The following is a 14,379-nucleotide window of genomic DNA, read 5'->3' on the forward strand; positions in this document are numbered from 1 at the left end:
CGTAAGATCAGACTACGATGCACTCAAGCGTAGCTCTTTCATGACCGTTGATTGCGACATTTACACAACATTGCTGAATCACCATTTAGAGTCTCTTTAGGCTTGTTGGTTTTGCAGTGGTGGTCGAAGATGTTGAGGATGTTGGTTTTTTGAGGAGCAGTGGTTTCTTTTGAACTGACTGTGATTGTGGTGTGTTGTTGTTACAGAGATTTTCCTTGACATCAGAATTCTCGTCACTAGGGGTGGTTGGAGTGAATGCAGAGGTCTTATTCAGAGATTGAGTATCAACATTGCTGCTTTCAGCAGATGGCGAAGATAAACCTTGTTGTTTGGCATAAATATCAGTGAACATTTTAGCCTTATTCGCAAATGCTTCATAGTTATCTTGAATTAAACGTCCAGCTTCTGCGTTCAAAGCACTATCTGGATTTGGTTCAATCATGAGACATCGAATAACCATGAGAACGTGCTTAAATCCCAAAGTACTCTTCCAATCTCGCTTTAATGTATTCACGCAAATCTCACCTTCTCTTGGAGAAACATTGGGATGGAAGATTTTGGTGACAAAGTAACCTTTTGGAGGTTTACTTGGAAATTCTTGATCCATGACCAATTTGACGACAAATTTACCAGATTCGAAAGGAGTGCCTTGTGGACCATCGATACAAGCATAAATCTCACTGAGATCGCTCAACAAGTCAACATTTCGAACAGGATCGTACGTGAGAATTTCAATGCCATCAATCTTGTTCTTTTGCAAGTCCATAATTTCTTTCGAAATTCGTTGAATGGTATTTGGTGGGAGGAATGTGCTCATGATGAAACGGGAAGGGTCAGTATGTGTGTTTGAGAGATGTGGAGGATCGGCGTTTTTGTTGTTGTATTGAACGGAAACAGCAGAAGAAGGCGTTCCGAATGTTGAATGATGAATTTTTTTAAATAATTGAAAAATTTAAAATTTACAGATGTAACGGTTTTTTGGGAAGGCGCTCAAAACCGTTACGACCTTCCAATAAATAAAAAAGTATTTTCTTCAAGAATTGTTTATTGCAGATGATGATCTCGAGAGAGTTGCTGAAATACTTGGCCTCGGAGATATTCAGTTGCTGGTGCTTCAGCCAATTCACTGAAAGTAGCCTGAAATACTTGGCCTCGGAGATATTCTTCCTCGTGGAGAGTAGTAGCAATTGGCTGCTAAATTGTTATTGAACTCTTCACTAAGATTATTATTATTGATATTCAAACCACTGATGTTCAATTTGGACAAGTGGCCTCCATTCGTTCTCAATGGAGAATGGGCCTGTGCTCCCATGCCATATGTTGTTGCTGTTGATGATGATGGATCATTCAGAGAGGACATTTCCAAAGCTTGTTGCATTTCCCAATATTCAGATGAAACAACAAAACGAAAGAACATGTCGGGTAATACACTCTTCACCAATTCACTGACGACCTCATCAAACAAGTGATCGGCTTGATCAATGAAATCCCAACATGATAATTGCATGTTCTGTTTCACTTGTTCGACTAATTTGTTACTGGTATTAAGGCAATAGACACTCTCGGGATCGAGTAAATATTTGAGAGAAATGTATTCGGCCATTCGAAATATCTTCTCATAGAGGTCTTGAACGAGTTCAGAGTTTTTGGGAAGGGTGAATGTTTGTAATGGGTTAGTGGAACTATGGAGAGATGTTTCCAAAGAAGGAGGTGATGCATCACGTCGATGGGAACGAGATTTTGAAGAGGTTTCAATAATGGAAGTACTTGAAAGTGATTTGGAATGATGAGATGGAGAGGAATGAGTGGATGGTTGTTGTTTGGATTTTGAAGAGAATCCAATACTTGAAAGCTTGGACTTGTTTGAAGATGGAGCTGTTGAAGTGGAGCCATACAGTAGTGAGGTCATTGTAGGCGAAGATTGTCCACTAGTTGCTGTATTTGGAGGAGTGTCATGAGGTGTGGACATGGACACATTTGTTGTTGGAATCATGTATGGTCGTTTCAACTCTGAGACAATCTTCTTGTAGAACAATTTGACATCCTCGTAGAAGAGCAAATTCTCTGCATTGAACTGTTTCAAACTGTACAACTTGAAATATTGTCGTTTCATGTCATCATGCATAATTTGAAACATTTCAGAAATGGATTGATCGTAGGAATCGACATTTCCTAATGATTTCTCATCGTGTTGAGTTGGACGTGAAAGTGGAGAGGTTTCTTCATCAATATTTTCTTTGGTGAAGCCAAAACAAAGGGCAAAGATGGATCTTTTTGAGGTAACACTATTGCTGCTTGTTCTCTCTTTGTTTCGTTCTTGTTTCTTTTTCTCACTCTTTTGAATTTGCATTTCACGTTCAAGTCTCTGCTGCTCCAATGCAATTTTTTCAATTTCAAACTTTTCCCTTAATTTTCTGAAAAGTGAAAATCGTTTTCGTTGCATTAAATGTTCAGCAGAGGTCACGGTGGGAGTAGTACCAGTAGGAGAAGTGGCAGTATGATCTGTGTTGAGAGAAAGAGAGCTCGTGTTTGGAATGCAGTGTTGTTGCGAGGATGTCATGTCACTGGTTTGAGTTCCAGAAATGAGCGTTGAAGAAGAAGAATTTGAATCCACAATAACAACTGAAAGGGTGCTTGTTGACAAGTTGTGAAGTTGAGAGGACTTGTCTGTGGTTGTTGAATTTCCAAGTAAGGGAGTGCCATGAGTTAAAGACGACGACACTATGGAAGAATTGGAATGGGATTTCATGTCAGTGTTGATGTGAGATGGCGATTGAATCGTGTTAGATTGAGGCGAGGTAAGGAAATTTGTTCCTTCAGAACAGGTTAAGGAAGATTCTTGATGTTTGTTGGGAGATTTCTCTTGTGATGGATGTGGCAGATCACTTTGGTTGAACATTGCAAAGTGTGAAGTTGTGACAGGATTGGTCATGGTCTCGGAAGCATTTTCTGTTTGTGTCACTGTGGCAACAAATGAATCCTCTTCATGAAATGGCTCAACATCCTCGTGATGATGACGATCATCCATATCAGTGAATACATTTCCCTTGTCACCACTTCCAACAATGGCTCGAAGAAGATTATTCTCACCTCCATCACCGCTGAGATGACCTCCACTTGCCGATCCATTGGAATACGAACGAGCACTGCATCTTCCGGTCAATACCCCAAATGCATCTTGAAGTGACATTCCAGTAGGTACAACAATATGTGAAGAAGAGGACGTCGAAGGACTCATCTTTTCTGAACTCGCACTCGACGATCTGGAATTAAGGTGATGACCGTTCATACCTGTCGAACATGCATTTTCATCTGCAACAATATCTTCTGTCGACATGGTACACTGTGGCAATTTTAACACAATGGTTGAGAGTACACTTCCCATAACATTATCTTGTTCCATGATGGTACTTTCATCCCAATGGAAAACAAGTTTGTTCTCACGTATGAGAAACATTTTAGGTAATAATTTTGAATGTTTTCCGATATTCGTGTGACTATTGGAGCACAAATTCATGCTGTTTGCTGTTTTGTTTGGTGATTCCAATGATGATATTTGTGATTTGGAAAATGATTGATGACCTTTTCGAGGGCTTGTTGTTGATCGGTATGAATTCTGAGCTGCCTGCTGTGGATGTAGAAATTGATTCAGTTGTTGTAGTTGATGAAGATTTGAATTCGAGATGAGATTTTGCTCTTCCCACACAAGTTCCATTAATTGCTTGGTCAATTCATACTGTTCATCTATGATTCTCAACAAGTGACTCGAGGATGATTTCAATTTGCTGACAAACTCTTCTTCACTTGATTTATCAGAAAACACAACCACAGGCAGAACGCCGAGCTGCCGTAATGATTTCTGCCTTTCAGTAATCATCTCTAACAATTTGATGTGTGTATTATATTGATTGGAAGATGTTTGTGAATCTCGAGCATTGTCATCTTCATCATTTTGAATATCTTGAATGACAATTAATAGAATGGTAAAGGAAAGTGATAATTGTGAGAGCGGAGTGGGATATTTAATTTCGGGCAGGAGGAGAGATCCACTGCTACTACTTCGGTGATGTTGTTGTTGTTGATGATGGTTGGAGGAGTGTGCTATGGGTGATTTTTGAAGCGTATTATTGTTGTTGTGCAAATGATGAGTGGTGTGGAATGAAAACGCAAAGGCATCTGCGTCCATCACACTTGTAAACGAAGAAAGAGAAACGGAGTGAGAGGAATGTTTGTTGATGTAACTATTGAAAATAGAACTTGAAGGTTGATGATAGGGAGTGGGTGTTTGGGTGGTTGAAGAAGTGTTAGTGGCGTTTGGGTTCCCACACGTCACATTCATTTGACTCAAAAGTGTGGAGAGAGTGAAGGAATTGATGGACCATTGAAGTGAGTCATCCTTTCGGATAACGTTGTTGTTACCAAGTGGTGTACTGTTTGTTGATGAACCGTAAAAGGAGGCCATTATTGACTCAAAATTTAATTCTTGTGTAATACTGTATTGAATGATCAATGTAAAATTGTAATATCAAATGCTAGTTCAAATAACCAACTCTAGAGGATGCTTCGTTGAACGGAATCAATGATCATACAACACACACGCCAAGCAACACTCGTAATCTGATGATTAACTTGTTTTTGAAGTATTAATTAATTTCGTATCACGATTCCTTTACAAGAGCCACTAAGAGATGCACACAACAATTTGTCTCAAGCTCCAGAGAGACATCCGCAGTAAGGCCCAAAATTTTAATTGGGACTCACAAACTATTTAGAGGTGATGCTAAAATTTTAATTCTTTTTATGGATGAGGATTTTCTTTTCATGAAGGGTGTGATAGCATTCTGTTTGGTTTCTCAGAGTCATGAAAAGCAGCGTGTGCGAACAGGATGAAGTCAACAATTTGTGTTTCAGGTTGCTGATGTTTCAAGTTGTGAGCTAGGATTCTCGAAGGCTTTGAGCATTTCAGTAGTCTCCTCCTAATGGTGACACAAGAATTGAAACCCAACAACGAGTAACCAAAAAATTCTAACTTTGCTGCATGCTTATAAGGAAGGCCTCGCATGGATCTTGAGCTACAACAATTATTACCATTTCAAAGCACTGGCTGAGATCATACCCATCTTTTCCACTGCATGATACGTGGTATGGAGATATTTCTGAGCTTGAGGTGAGCCAACAGCTCCTTGAATCCAGGTGTTATACAACCATGATAAATACATTTTAGATTGTGGGTCGTTTTGAGACAAATTCTTCAAATGAGATAAATACTCTCGATAAAGTCTCTCTGTTTGAGACAAATGCTGTTTGGGTGTGAGAGTTGTAGTGAGTGACAAATCTTGATGTTTGGGTTGAGCTTCTGTTTCATCGTTCATAGATGATTGTGCAGACAACAATTGAGGTGTTTTTGCTTTGACCTGTCCACCTCCATTGAGACAACCAATTGGACATGCCATAACTTCTACAAAGTGGAATGCATCCGATAACTCTGTACTTTGTTTCATTCTTCTCACCAAATTTTGAATATTTCTAAATCCATTAGCAATGACAAATTTTAAGAGAACTTTTTGATCTGTCGTGTTTGGGTCATAGAGAACCACTTCTCGATAGTCACTATTTCTCTTACTTTCGAATTGGAGTGTCGTGTTTCTAATGTCAATATTGAACAGTTTTTTTGCCGCATATTTAAATACAATTTCACAATATCCTCCTGAACCCGTAGCATCACTTCCATCGCTCAGCCATTCGAGTAGGGATAGATCTAACATGTCATTAGTATTCTCCATAAAATTAGTCTCGTTTAACATGTTATTACTTTGTGAATTTTGTAAAACGTCAAACACATTATCCAATGTAAGGTCATTCAAGTCAAAATGGGTAAGGGAGTGAAAATCTTGTGGAGTATCAATTTGAAATTGTTTTTTTAAAAGCTCAGTAATTTCACTACTCGTCAATACCATGTCGACCTTGTCGAAAGGATCATTGGTAAAATCTGGCCGACTTGCCTCAAGTTTCTTATCAAAACATGGCATGACTGTTGTGTGATAAATGTTAAAATCATCAATATGATACTTTGCAGAAATGTGGTGCTTAATAAACTTCTTGACAAATGTTCCCATAATTTGTTGAGGAGATTTCACAGTTGAAATGTATGGCAAAATTTCAGGATGAGTCTTCTCTGCATAACAAATCCAACCAGGACATGAACTCGCAAATAGTGGTATCTTGGAATTTCCCTCTCTGTAACGCCTCACAAAATCTTCACAAATTTCCAAATGAGAGGCCATTCTTGCCAAAGAAGCGCTCTCAAAAACAGCAATAGCACCAAGCTTAGTTTTGAAAAGGTATGAAAGTCTATTGAGACAATCTCGCACTGATTCACATTGGTAATAGGATGCCAATGAAGCTGCACTTTGTTGTGAAATGGTCACAAAAAACATCGTTTGTTTTTTGGCAGTGTTGTTGGTTTTGTTTCGTTGCTTCAAGAAGGATGACGACGATGAGAGAATGTCATCCAATAAAGCATCTTTGAGCTCTGTTGTGGAATCCATTTCCGCAAATCCAATATCAGTGCCATTGCTGTGGATTTTCAAATGACTTGATGATGGGTTGTTCACAGCTCCTCCATTATTGCTTTCATGATGTAAAAAATAGGGAGAAAATAAATTCATTTCCCGTAACGTATTCAAAAATTGTTCGACACTTTGCTGATTCACGAGGACACTTTCGGCTGTAGTAACACATCCTGAACATGCCAAACAATCGGCAAGTTCGATTTTAGCTATTTTCTTTGGTTCTGATGTTTCCGATAGGGTGTTGTTGTTGTTGGCTTGTTGAAATTTCAATCGGTTGGTCCTTCGGGCGTTGTTGTTGGTTGATTTGGATGATGATGTACCAACAACTCCTACCAAAGCAACTCCTCCTTCATTGTTGTTCATGGAAGACGTGGTTCGGGAATCTGAAATTGGATTAGGTTGCAGCTCCGATATTCCCAACTTTTTCGTGTTGTTGTTGTTGTTGTTGGTATGAGTGTTGTTATTCAGAAGGAAAGGTTTAATACATTCTTGTCGTGTAATGGGCAGAAAATCATCCAAATCTGCCAACATTAATGCGGTAGATAGAGTGGGTTCTTGTTGTGGAATGAAAGCATGAGAGTGGTTATTCGTGTAGGACTTGTCTGCCGACATACGGAAGGTAATTTTTGCGTGGAGGAGTTTTTTTTTGACTTTGCAATTGATTTCGTGATCCTTACTTGCGCACATGGAGTGCGTATCTTCCATTCATCCAATTTGAAAACTACCAAGTCGTAATATGGGTGATAGAATTGCATGCTTCGCATTTTACTTTTCTTGTTCTTCTTTTTGTTTCATTTTTACCTTCAATTCAAGTAAAAGTTTGTTCTGTTTGATAAATAGTCGATTCAAATAATTGAAAAGATCGTCATGAGTAATTCCATATTCAGCATTAAAGAATTGAATGACCTTAATGGTTTCACGATTGGAAAAGAATAAATCTAAAGGTGTTTCTTCTACTTCAGATTTTTCAAGAGTCATGTTATTGACGCTCATGGTTCGAGCCTCTTCCACCACTTGATTCATGATGGAAAAGAAAAAATTCTCCTTACTTTGTTTGCATGTAGGATTATTGATGAGCTTGGTACGGATTCTATTCAAAAAACTTAGTAATAATCGATTTGATTGTGAAGGTGCTTGTATAACTTCTAAAAAGACGAGTAACCTCTTGTAGAAAAGTACAGATTGATAAAATTTGGTAGTTTGAATGTCCAGCCTCTTCTTTGCTTTGTCCCACAGTGAGTCATTAGAGTGAAATTTCTTATTTCCAGTTACACCATAGAGAGCCATTCGCTCAGCGCCATGCATAACCTTCTTACTCACTCGTGATAAATGCTCATTAGATTCAGCTACCACGTTTCTATTCTCTGAGCGATCATCAAGCTTGACTAAAAGTTCGTATTGTTGTTTGGTCTGGCATGAAATGAACGAATTCCTCCAGGTTCCACTAGGAACATTTCGAATTTTTGGTTTCTTCAATTCCCTCTTTTTCTTTACGTTGAGATTGGATGAAGAGTCGCTTTTTCGTGGACTCAAATCTTTTGTCTTGTAGAAGGTTTCTCCATTAATTTCCACCACTTGTTTCTTAATAGAGTATGATGATGAATAGGGAGAGTTTTCAGAGTTGGCAGTTTCAAAATTAGGAGCCACTTGTTGAGTGATTTTATGAACATCTCCAATAATTACTTTAAAATCGGTATCATATTGTTGAAGTTTCTCATCTAACATTTGTTCATGTTGTTCATCCACAATTTGATTTCGTAACGTTTCAGTGTTAAGCTCATCCACATTAATATTCGAAATATTTTTGTACTGAATTTTTGCTCTAATATTTTCAATAATATAATCAATATTAGACCCATATGGATTTGAGTATGATGTATATGAATTATCTCTGAAACTTGCAGAATGTGCACTGGTATTTGTGATATTTGCATTGGAAGGGTTGTTAACAAGAGCGTGTAAAGAAGATGTACTGGAATTTGATGATGAATTGCCACTAGCAAGACCTGGATTTGGGGCTGTGGTATTTGTGGAAAATGTTGCAATTTTGATGGGAGGAAATACCTTTTCTAGGTCCTCTGGAGCATAATCAAAGTCTGCCTCTTCCACATCAATAATTGTGTGATATGATCCTGTGTTGTCGAGAGGCATTTCTTTTGCTTTGATGCGTTTCAATCTTTCATCGCTTACTCCTAACTCCTCAGCTGGAAATCTTGCTACAATGCCTCCAATTCCACTTTGTGCAGAATGATTAACCCCCGTAATATAAGTACCTTTGGTTTTTTCTTGACAACCACTCGCTCGTTTAATGGTTTCAATGAGACCAACTTTGGCTTTCTTATTACGTTCTGCATAATCAGCTTGCTCGTCAGTAATAAATAAATCATAGCCCGTACCAGTCCCGTTTGTACCAATACTAGATGTGACGCTTCTTGCACTAAGTGGTACGTTTTGCTGAGAATTTGATTGATTTGAAAAAAAACTTCCTCTAAACGACGAAGTCTTTCCTGCAGGTGAGTTGATGTTTAGATGAAGACATTGTGATGAATTGGTTCGTAACGGTGTTGAAGGACTATTGTTTGTGATACCACTTGCACTGTTCGTATTATTTTGAGTTGCACTATTGTGAGTGGCAGTATTGACCTCTGTAATAAATGTTCCACCTGCATTGGTTTGTTGTTCGCTTGTAAGAATATTTTGGTGGTGTCCGACTTGTTCTTGAACGAACTGTGAAATTGGCTTAAGTCTCTTCTTTTTCTTTCGTTCCCATAAATTATTACAAAGTAAGGGCTCCTTATTAACATTTTCATCTGATTGACGCTTAATAAATAGAACTTTCTTCTCTGATTTAGTTTCAGAATGTTGACCTTTTGCTTTCACTGGAGAGGATCCAGATGGTTTCATTCTAAGACGTATTCGCTTCATTGTTTGTTGCATGGACTCAAAATCTTCATGTTTTTCTATGAGGTCCTTCTGATAAAGCAGGTACTTGTTGTAGAATTCTTCAACTGGTTCTCCTCTATTAAATAATTTGACTGTGTTGCCGTGAGTAATCATGACATTTCGATTCTTTCCTCGTGAAACATGTTCAAACTTCCATAGATCTTGTTCTAATTTTTCATAGTAATCACTGGTGATTTGGCCAGATAGAGTGTCCGCTGCCAAGAGCTCACTAGAGTGCCTCAATATTAAATGTTCTGCATTTGATTTTGGAGCATTCTTGTAACAGTTGTATGGAATTCCTGCATCTCCTTTTGGAGGAGCAATAATTCCTGGAATTCCCAATAAAGTTGTACTATCAGGTACATTCTCTCTCTTTTTCGTTTTAGAATTTGATGGCATTCCTGTATCTACAATTAAGTCTGCTGATGTGATGTGAATTCTTGATGAGTTCAATACATTTTCATCATCATCTTCATCTTTTATACCTCCTCTTCGAGAAAATGTTCCAGTTGCAGTATGCGGTCGAGATTTTCCTCTTTTTTGACTGTGTGATTTTGATTCATTTGATCCAGCAGTACTACTCCGATAATTTTTCTCGTGTAATGTTTTAATGTACAAGTCATTGATTGTTTGTGGATTATGTGGGAGGAGTGTGGGTACTACATATTCATATTTTTGAGAAGCTTGAACTCTTTCTTTCTGTTCATTGAACACAGACTCCCTTCTTTTTGTTGATGATTGTGCCGAGAGTAAATTTGTCGAAGAATTGGAATGAGCATTTTTTTGGTTGATTTGTTGTGCGTTGTGATGCCTCGACGACACGCGTTTGCTGTCAGCTTGATCTGTATTGTCAGAGCCTGGCAAAGCTGGAGCAGTGGTTGGAAGACTTATTGAACTCATTTGATTTGAGATTATTGATTTTGATGTTGGTGGACCTGAAGACTCCCCAAACACTAGCACTGTCTCTTCAATTCGAGGAGATTTTGCTGTATCTATTTGAATAGATGGAATGTCAAAAATTGTTGGAGGTGTTACTGCTGATACGGATCCTCTTCGTTGCTTAACCACGGTCTTGATCGGGGAAGTATCAACCAATGACGTTGCATTTGATGACTGGGTGTTGCCTGATGATTTTCCGAATTGGAATGATTCAAGCTTGGATTGAAGGTATTCCTTTGAATTTTCCTCCGTGTGGGTTGTTGTTGAGATTTGTTGATTACTTCTTAAGGGTTGTGATGTTTGTACATTGGATGGCTTGTGCTTCCGAGCACTGAGATGAGCACCTGAACCTCTCAATTGAAGTTCAGCTTCCCCTGAGGGAATGGCAACGGAAGATGAAAGCATTAATTTTTTTCTGCAAATTCTGAACTTTGATTGGCGGGAGCGGAACCTTTGAGCTGTGTTTATTTACATTGTTTAATTATATTTACAAGATCGATCTCTCTAGGGTGCAATGTTTCATTGGAAATCTTCCTCTCTGGTTTTATCAATTTGGATATTCTTCATACCTTGATTGATATGTTTATTTAGGGGAAGATCAGAAGCACACAAGGGTGGATCTGCCATCAAGTCATCTACAAAATCGGTAAAGTGAGGTGTTGGTGGTTTGTCTTGTAAGGGCTTTTTACCAAATGTTGAAGGATATGTTCCAGGGTTTCGTTTATTCATCATTATGTTCTACGTGAGAGGGAGAGGTTAATTGTTGCTCGATACAGTTCAACGTTTTTTATAATAGAATTTGTAAAACGAGAGAGGAGGAGCAAGAGTGATATTTAATGGTATCGAGTCTCAGGTAAAAGAAGAGTATGGTTTGTTAAAGAAAATTGAAATATTTGAACAAGTTGTCCAAAATGGCAATTCACTTAATTCGGAGAGCGTTAGATTCGTGTCATCTTATAACGAATGGACCAGTGTGATTTTTCTTTCAGACCAGGTGTTTCTCTGATGCTCAGACACCTCTCATTCCCTATGAAAGTTGATTGAAACGAATATTAAGTATTTGCTTTTAATATATTATACTATTTCCTTCATGTAATATTAAAAAGTATGGCTTGGTTATTTGGCGTTTGGATCCTTCTCTGAGAGTTGAGGATTTAATTGAGGGTGACCACTGCTAAACATTCGTGACGGTTGTTGTTGATCTTGCTGATCTGCAACAAACGAGTATTGTGGATAAGGATATTGTTGTTCCATATTGTTTTCAGAGTCTTTGGGAATTAAGTGTTCCTTAAGCACTTCATTTTGCAATTGATGTTGTTGGTGATGATGACTAAATGGGTTATCACTTGGAGGCAGGGACAGATTTGATGTAATTTCAGAACCCTTCTGGTTATGATGCGAGGCATGTTCATGAGTAATTTCTGAAATGTTACTTGCTGTGACTCGGCCTACATTCGAAGAGGATTGAGAGGGCTCCTGCACGTCCCAAATCTCTCCTCCTCCGTTCACATAAATGTAGGCGTTGATAAATTCCTCCAATGAAATCAAGCCATTCTCACTGGAATGAACAATACGACTCAAATTCTTGGCTTTTGTAGGTTCCAAACCGAATTGTTGGAAAGCCATTTTGAATTCTTGTTTGGAGATGGCAAACGTTCGGTTCGTATCATAATGAAAGAACAAGTGTTCTGCCTGTTGAATGAGATCATCCCTCTGTTGAAATAAATCAGCTCGAGGATAAAAGTTATTGGGAAGCCACTCTGGTTTTTTACCTTTGAACCAGAGGTGGTTGAGGATTTCTTCGAACTTATCCTTGTTTTTTTCTTGATCTGAGGTTGTTGGAATGTGGTGGACTGGAACAGAGAATGTGGAGTGCATGGCGATACTTTTTCTTTAACGTAATAATTGCATCAAGCCGAATAAACACAATCCTCTCATTTACATTTAAAAAACTGCAATGATCATTATTTGGACTATTAACAAAATGGGTTTGTATACGACGCTTCCGTCCGTTGTAATCTTTGGCTCCCCAACGAAAAACACAAAAAAATATCTGCTCAGCTTTTGATTTTCAACTCTCTCACCACGACTTTCATCTTGATCACAACAACAAGCTGATTTCATCACTTGAACCCTCCATCGTTTTCATTGCCATCATTATTGTACCACACTCACCACTCAAAACCGAACTCTCCAACCCGACGAACAAAGATGAGCAACCCATCTGTGTCTATGAAATCCTTTGAAGAGGAAACGACATCTCAACAACAACGAAGAGATTATATTCTCTCATCCGATCACGCTACTGACGAATCATTGATTGAATCGAAAATTCCTGCCAAGAGTATTTATGCTTTTGGTGCCGATAAAATCCTCCATTCCGCACGTATAAGCCTTCTGGATTCGGAACGGTTATCAAATTTGAGATACCTCATCATCACGAATGAGGCTCTTTACATTTTTGATGATCAAGACTTTGAGAGAAGAATTCCTAACGAACAAATTATTGAGATTGTTAAATATCAAGACCCAGCAGGATCACCAAATGTTACAAAGAGTCCATCCAATGAACAAAACAAATCACATCGTTTATTGTTTCGTGTAAAAGACGATTCCGATTTGTTAATTATTTGCAAAGGCGCTACTGGAGTGTTGGAAACTTTGCAAAAACAAGCAAAAGATTGCAATGCTTATCGCTTCTCACAGGTGGACCCTGCTGAAGATTTATTTTCGAAGGCAACCTTCATTGAAAATCAAACAACAAAGTGTTCATCATCACTGAAACAATCTTTAGAAAATGCTTTAAACGCATCTGAACTGAAAAAAGTCATGTTGTATTTGGAATATTTGAGAAGACAATGCAGTCAAAATGAATGGGAATCAGATTCTCTAATTTTAAGAGCGATTGAATATGTGAAGAGCCAATAATTTTTGTGGTGGTCCTGATGCTACTGAAATTGTTGAACTGTGAAAATGTGATCACACTTTAGAGACAATCTTGTCACCCTACTTGACAAAAGTAAATTTTGCGAGTGCACTAAATTTTTATAATAATTATTCAGGTTTGGTTGATTCGACCAACAATCGCACATTATCGTACTGCGCTTGTTAAAAAAATGTCTCAACAACTAATTGCTGGCATTCTCTCCACTCATCTTCAAATCGTCAGAGAGCCCATGTTTTGGCTCGTATTGCAAGTTGATCTTTTACTGACAATTTTAACCTTTATCGGATCGATATATTACAACAACAGCAGTATTTATGACCCGTATTGGAGTGTATTTCCTCCATTCGCATTATTGACCCTCGTTGTCGATTATTTTATGTCTGATAGAATGCTCAGCAAGTTTTATCTAGGCCTATGGGTTTAGGTTGGGTTTGGGTTTGGTTTATTCTGCCAACATTTTGCCCGATTATTGGGTTCAAAAAATTAAAGTAATCTTTATTCAAGTCTTCTACACTTTCCAACTCTCTTGTAGGAAAAATGCGTCGGCACTCAAAAAAATTTTGGGTTTGGGTTTGGGTTTGGGTTTGGGTTTGGGTTTGGGTTTGGGTTTGGGTTTGGGTTTGGGTTTGGGTTTGGGTTTGGGTTTGGGTTTGGGTTTGGGTTTGGGTTTGGGTTTGGGTTTGGGTTTGGGTTTGGGTTTGGGTTTGGGTTTGGGTTTGGGTTTGGGTTTTGGGTTTGGGTTTGGGTTTGGGTTTGGGTTTGGGTTTGGGTTTGGGTTTGGGTTTGGGTTTGGGTTTGGGTTTGGGTTTGGGTTTGGGTTTGGGTTTGGGTTTGGGTTTGGGTTTGGGTTTGGGTTTGGGTTTGGGTTTGGGTTTGGGTTTGGGTTTGGGTTTGGGTTTGGGTTTGGGTTTGGGTTTGGGTTTGGGTTTGGGTTTGGGTTTGGGTTTGGGTTTGGGTTTGGGTTTGGGTTTGGGTTTG

At 38.5% G+C, this 14,379-nt stretch overlaps 6 protein-coding genes across 6 annotated transcripts; 1 reads left to right on the forward strand and 5 right to left on the reverse strand.

Annotated features, from left to right (window-relative positions):
* Positions 1–85: 85 nt before the first annotated feature.
* On the reverse strand, positions 86–817 carry C9374_009824 (uncharacterized protein; the record flags this gene model as incomplete). Its single annotated transcript, XM_044700054.1, has 1 exon — positions 86–817. The coding sequence occupies one exon, from the start codon at positions 815–817 to the stop codon at positions 86–88; it is 732 nt and encodes a 243-aa protein (XP_044555141.1).
* A 306-nt stretch (positions 818–1,123) lies between these two features.
* On the reverse strand, positions 1,124–4,462 carry C9374_009825 (uncharacterized protein; the record flags this gene model as incomplete). Its single annotated transcript, XM_044700055.1, has 1 exon — positions 1,124–4,462. One exon carries the CDS (start codon positions 4,460–4,462, stop codon positions 1,124–1,126), a length of 3,339 nt encoding a protein of 1,112 aa, XP_044555142.1.
* Positions 4,463–5,084: 622 nt separating this feature from the next.
* On the reverse strand, positions 5,085–7,184 carry C9374_009826 (uncharacterized protein; the record flags this gene model as incomplete). The annotated part of the gene is made up of 1 exon (XM_044700056.1): positions 5,085–7,184. The coding sequence occupies one exon, from the start codon at positions 7,182–7,184 to the stop codon at positions 5,085–5,087; it is 2,100 nt and encodes a 699-aa protein (XP_044555143.1).
* A 153-nt stretch (positions 7,185–7,337) lies between these two features.
* C9374_009827 (uncharacterized protein) lies at positions 7,338–10,859 on the reverse strand (the record flags this gene model as incomplete). The annotated part of the gene is made up of 1 exon (XM_044700057.1): positions 7,338–10,859. One exon carries the CDS (start codon positions 10,857–10,859, stop codon positions 7,338–7,340), a length of 3,522 nt encoding a protein of 1,173 aa, XP_044555144.1.
* A 711-nt stretch (positions 10,860–11,570) lies between these two features.
* Positions 11,571–12,332, reverse strand: C9374_009828 (uncharacterized protein; the record flags this gene model as incomplete). The annotated part of the gene is made up of 1 exon (XM_044700058.1): positions 11,571–12,332. The coding sequence occupies one exon, from the start codon at positions 12,330–12,332 to the stop codon at positions 11,571–11,573; it is 762 nt and encodes a 253-aa protein (XP_044555145.1).
* A 333-nt stretch (positions 12,333–12,665) lies between these two features.
* C9374_009829 (uncharacterized protein) lies at positions 12,666–13,382 on the forward strand (the record flags this gene model as incomplete). Its single annotated transcript, XM_044700059.1, has 1 exon — positions 12,666–13,382. One exon carries the CDS (start codon positions 12,666–12,668, stop codon positions 13,380–13,382), a length of 717 nt encoding a protein of 238 aa, XP_044555146.1.
* Between the last annotated feature and the right edge of the window lie 997 nt (positions 13,383–14,379).

This window comes from Naegleria lovaniensis (assembly GCF_003324165.1).
Source record: "Naegleria lovaniensis strain ATCC 30569 chromosome Unknown tig003, whole genome shotgun sequence".
NCBI classification, from domain to species: domain Eukaryota; phylum Heterolobosea; class Eutetramitea; order Acrasida; family Naegleriidae; genus Naegleria; species Naegleria lovaniensis.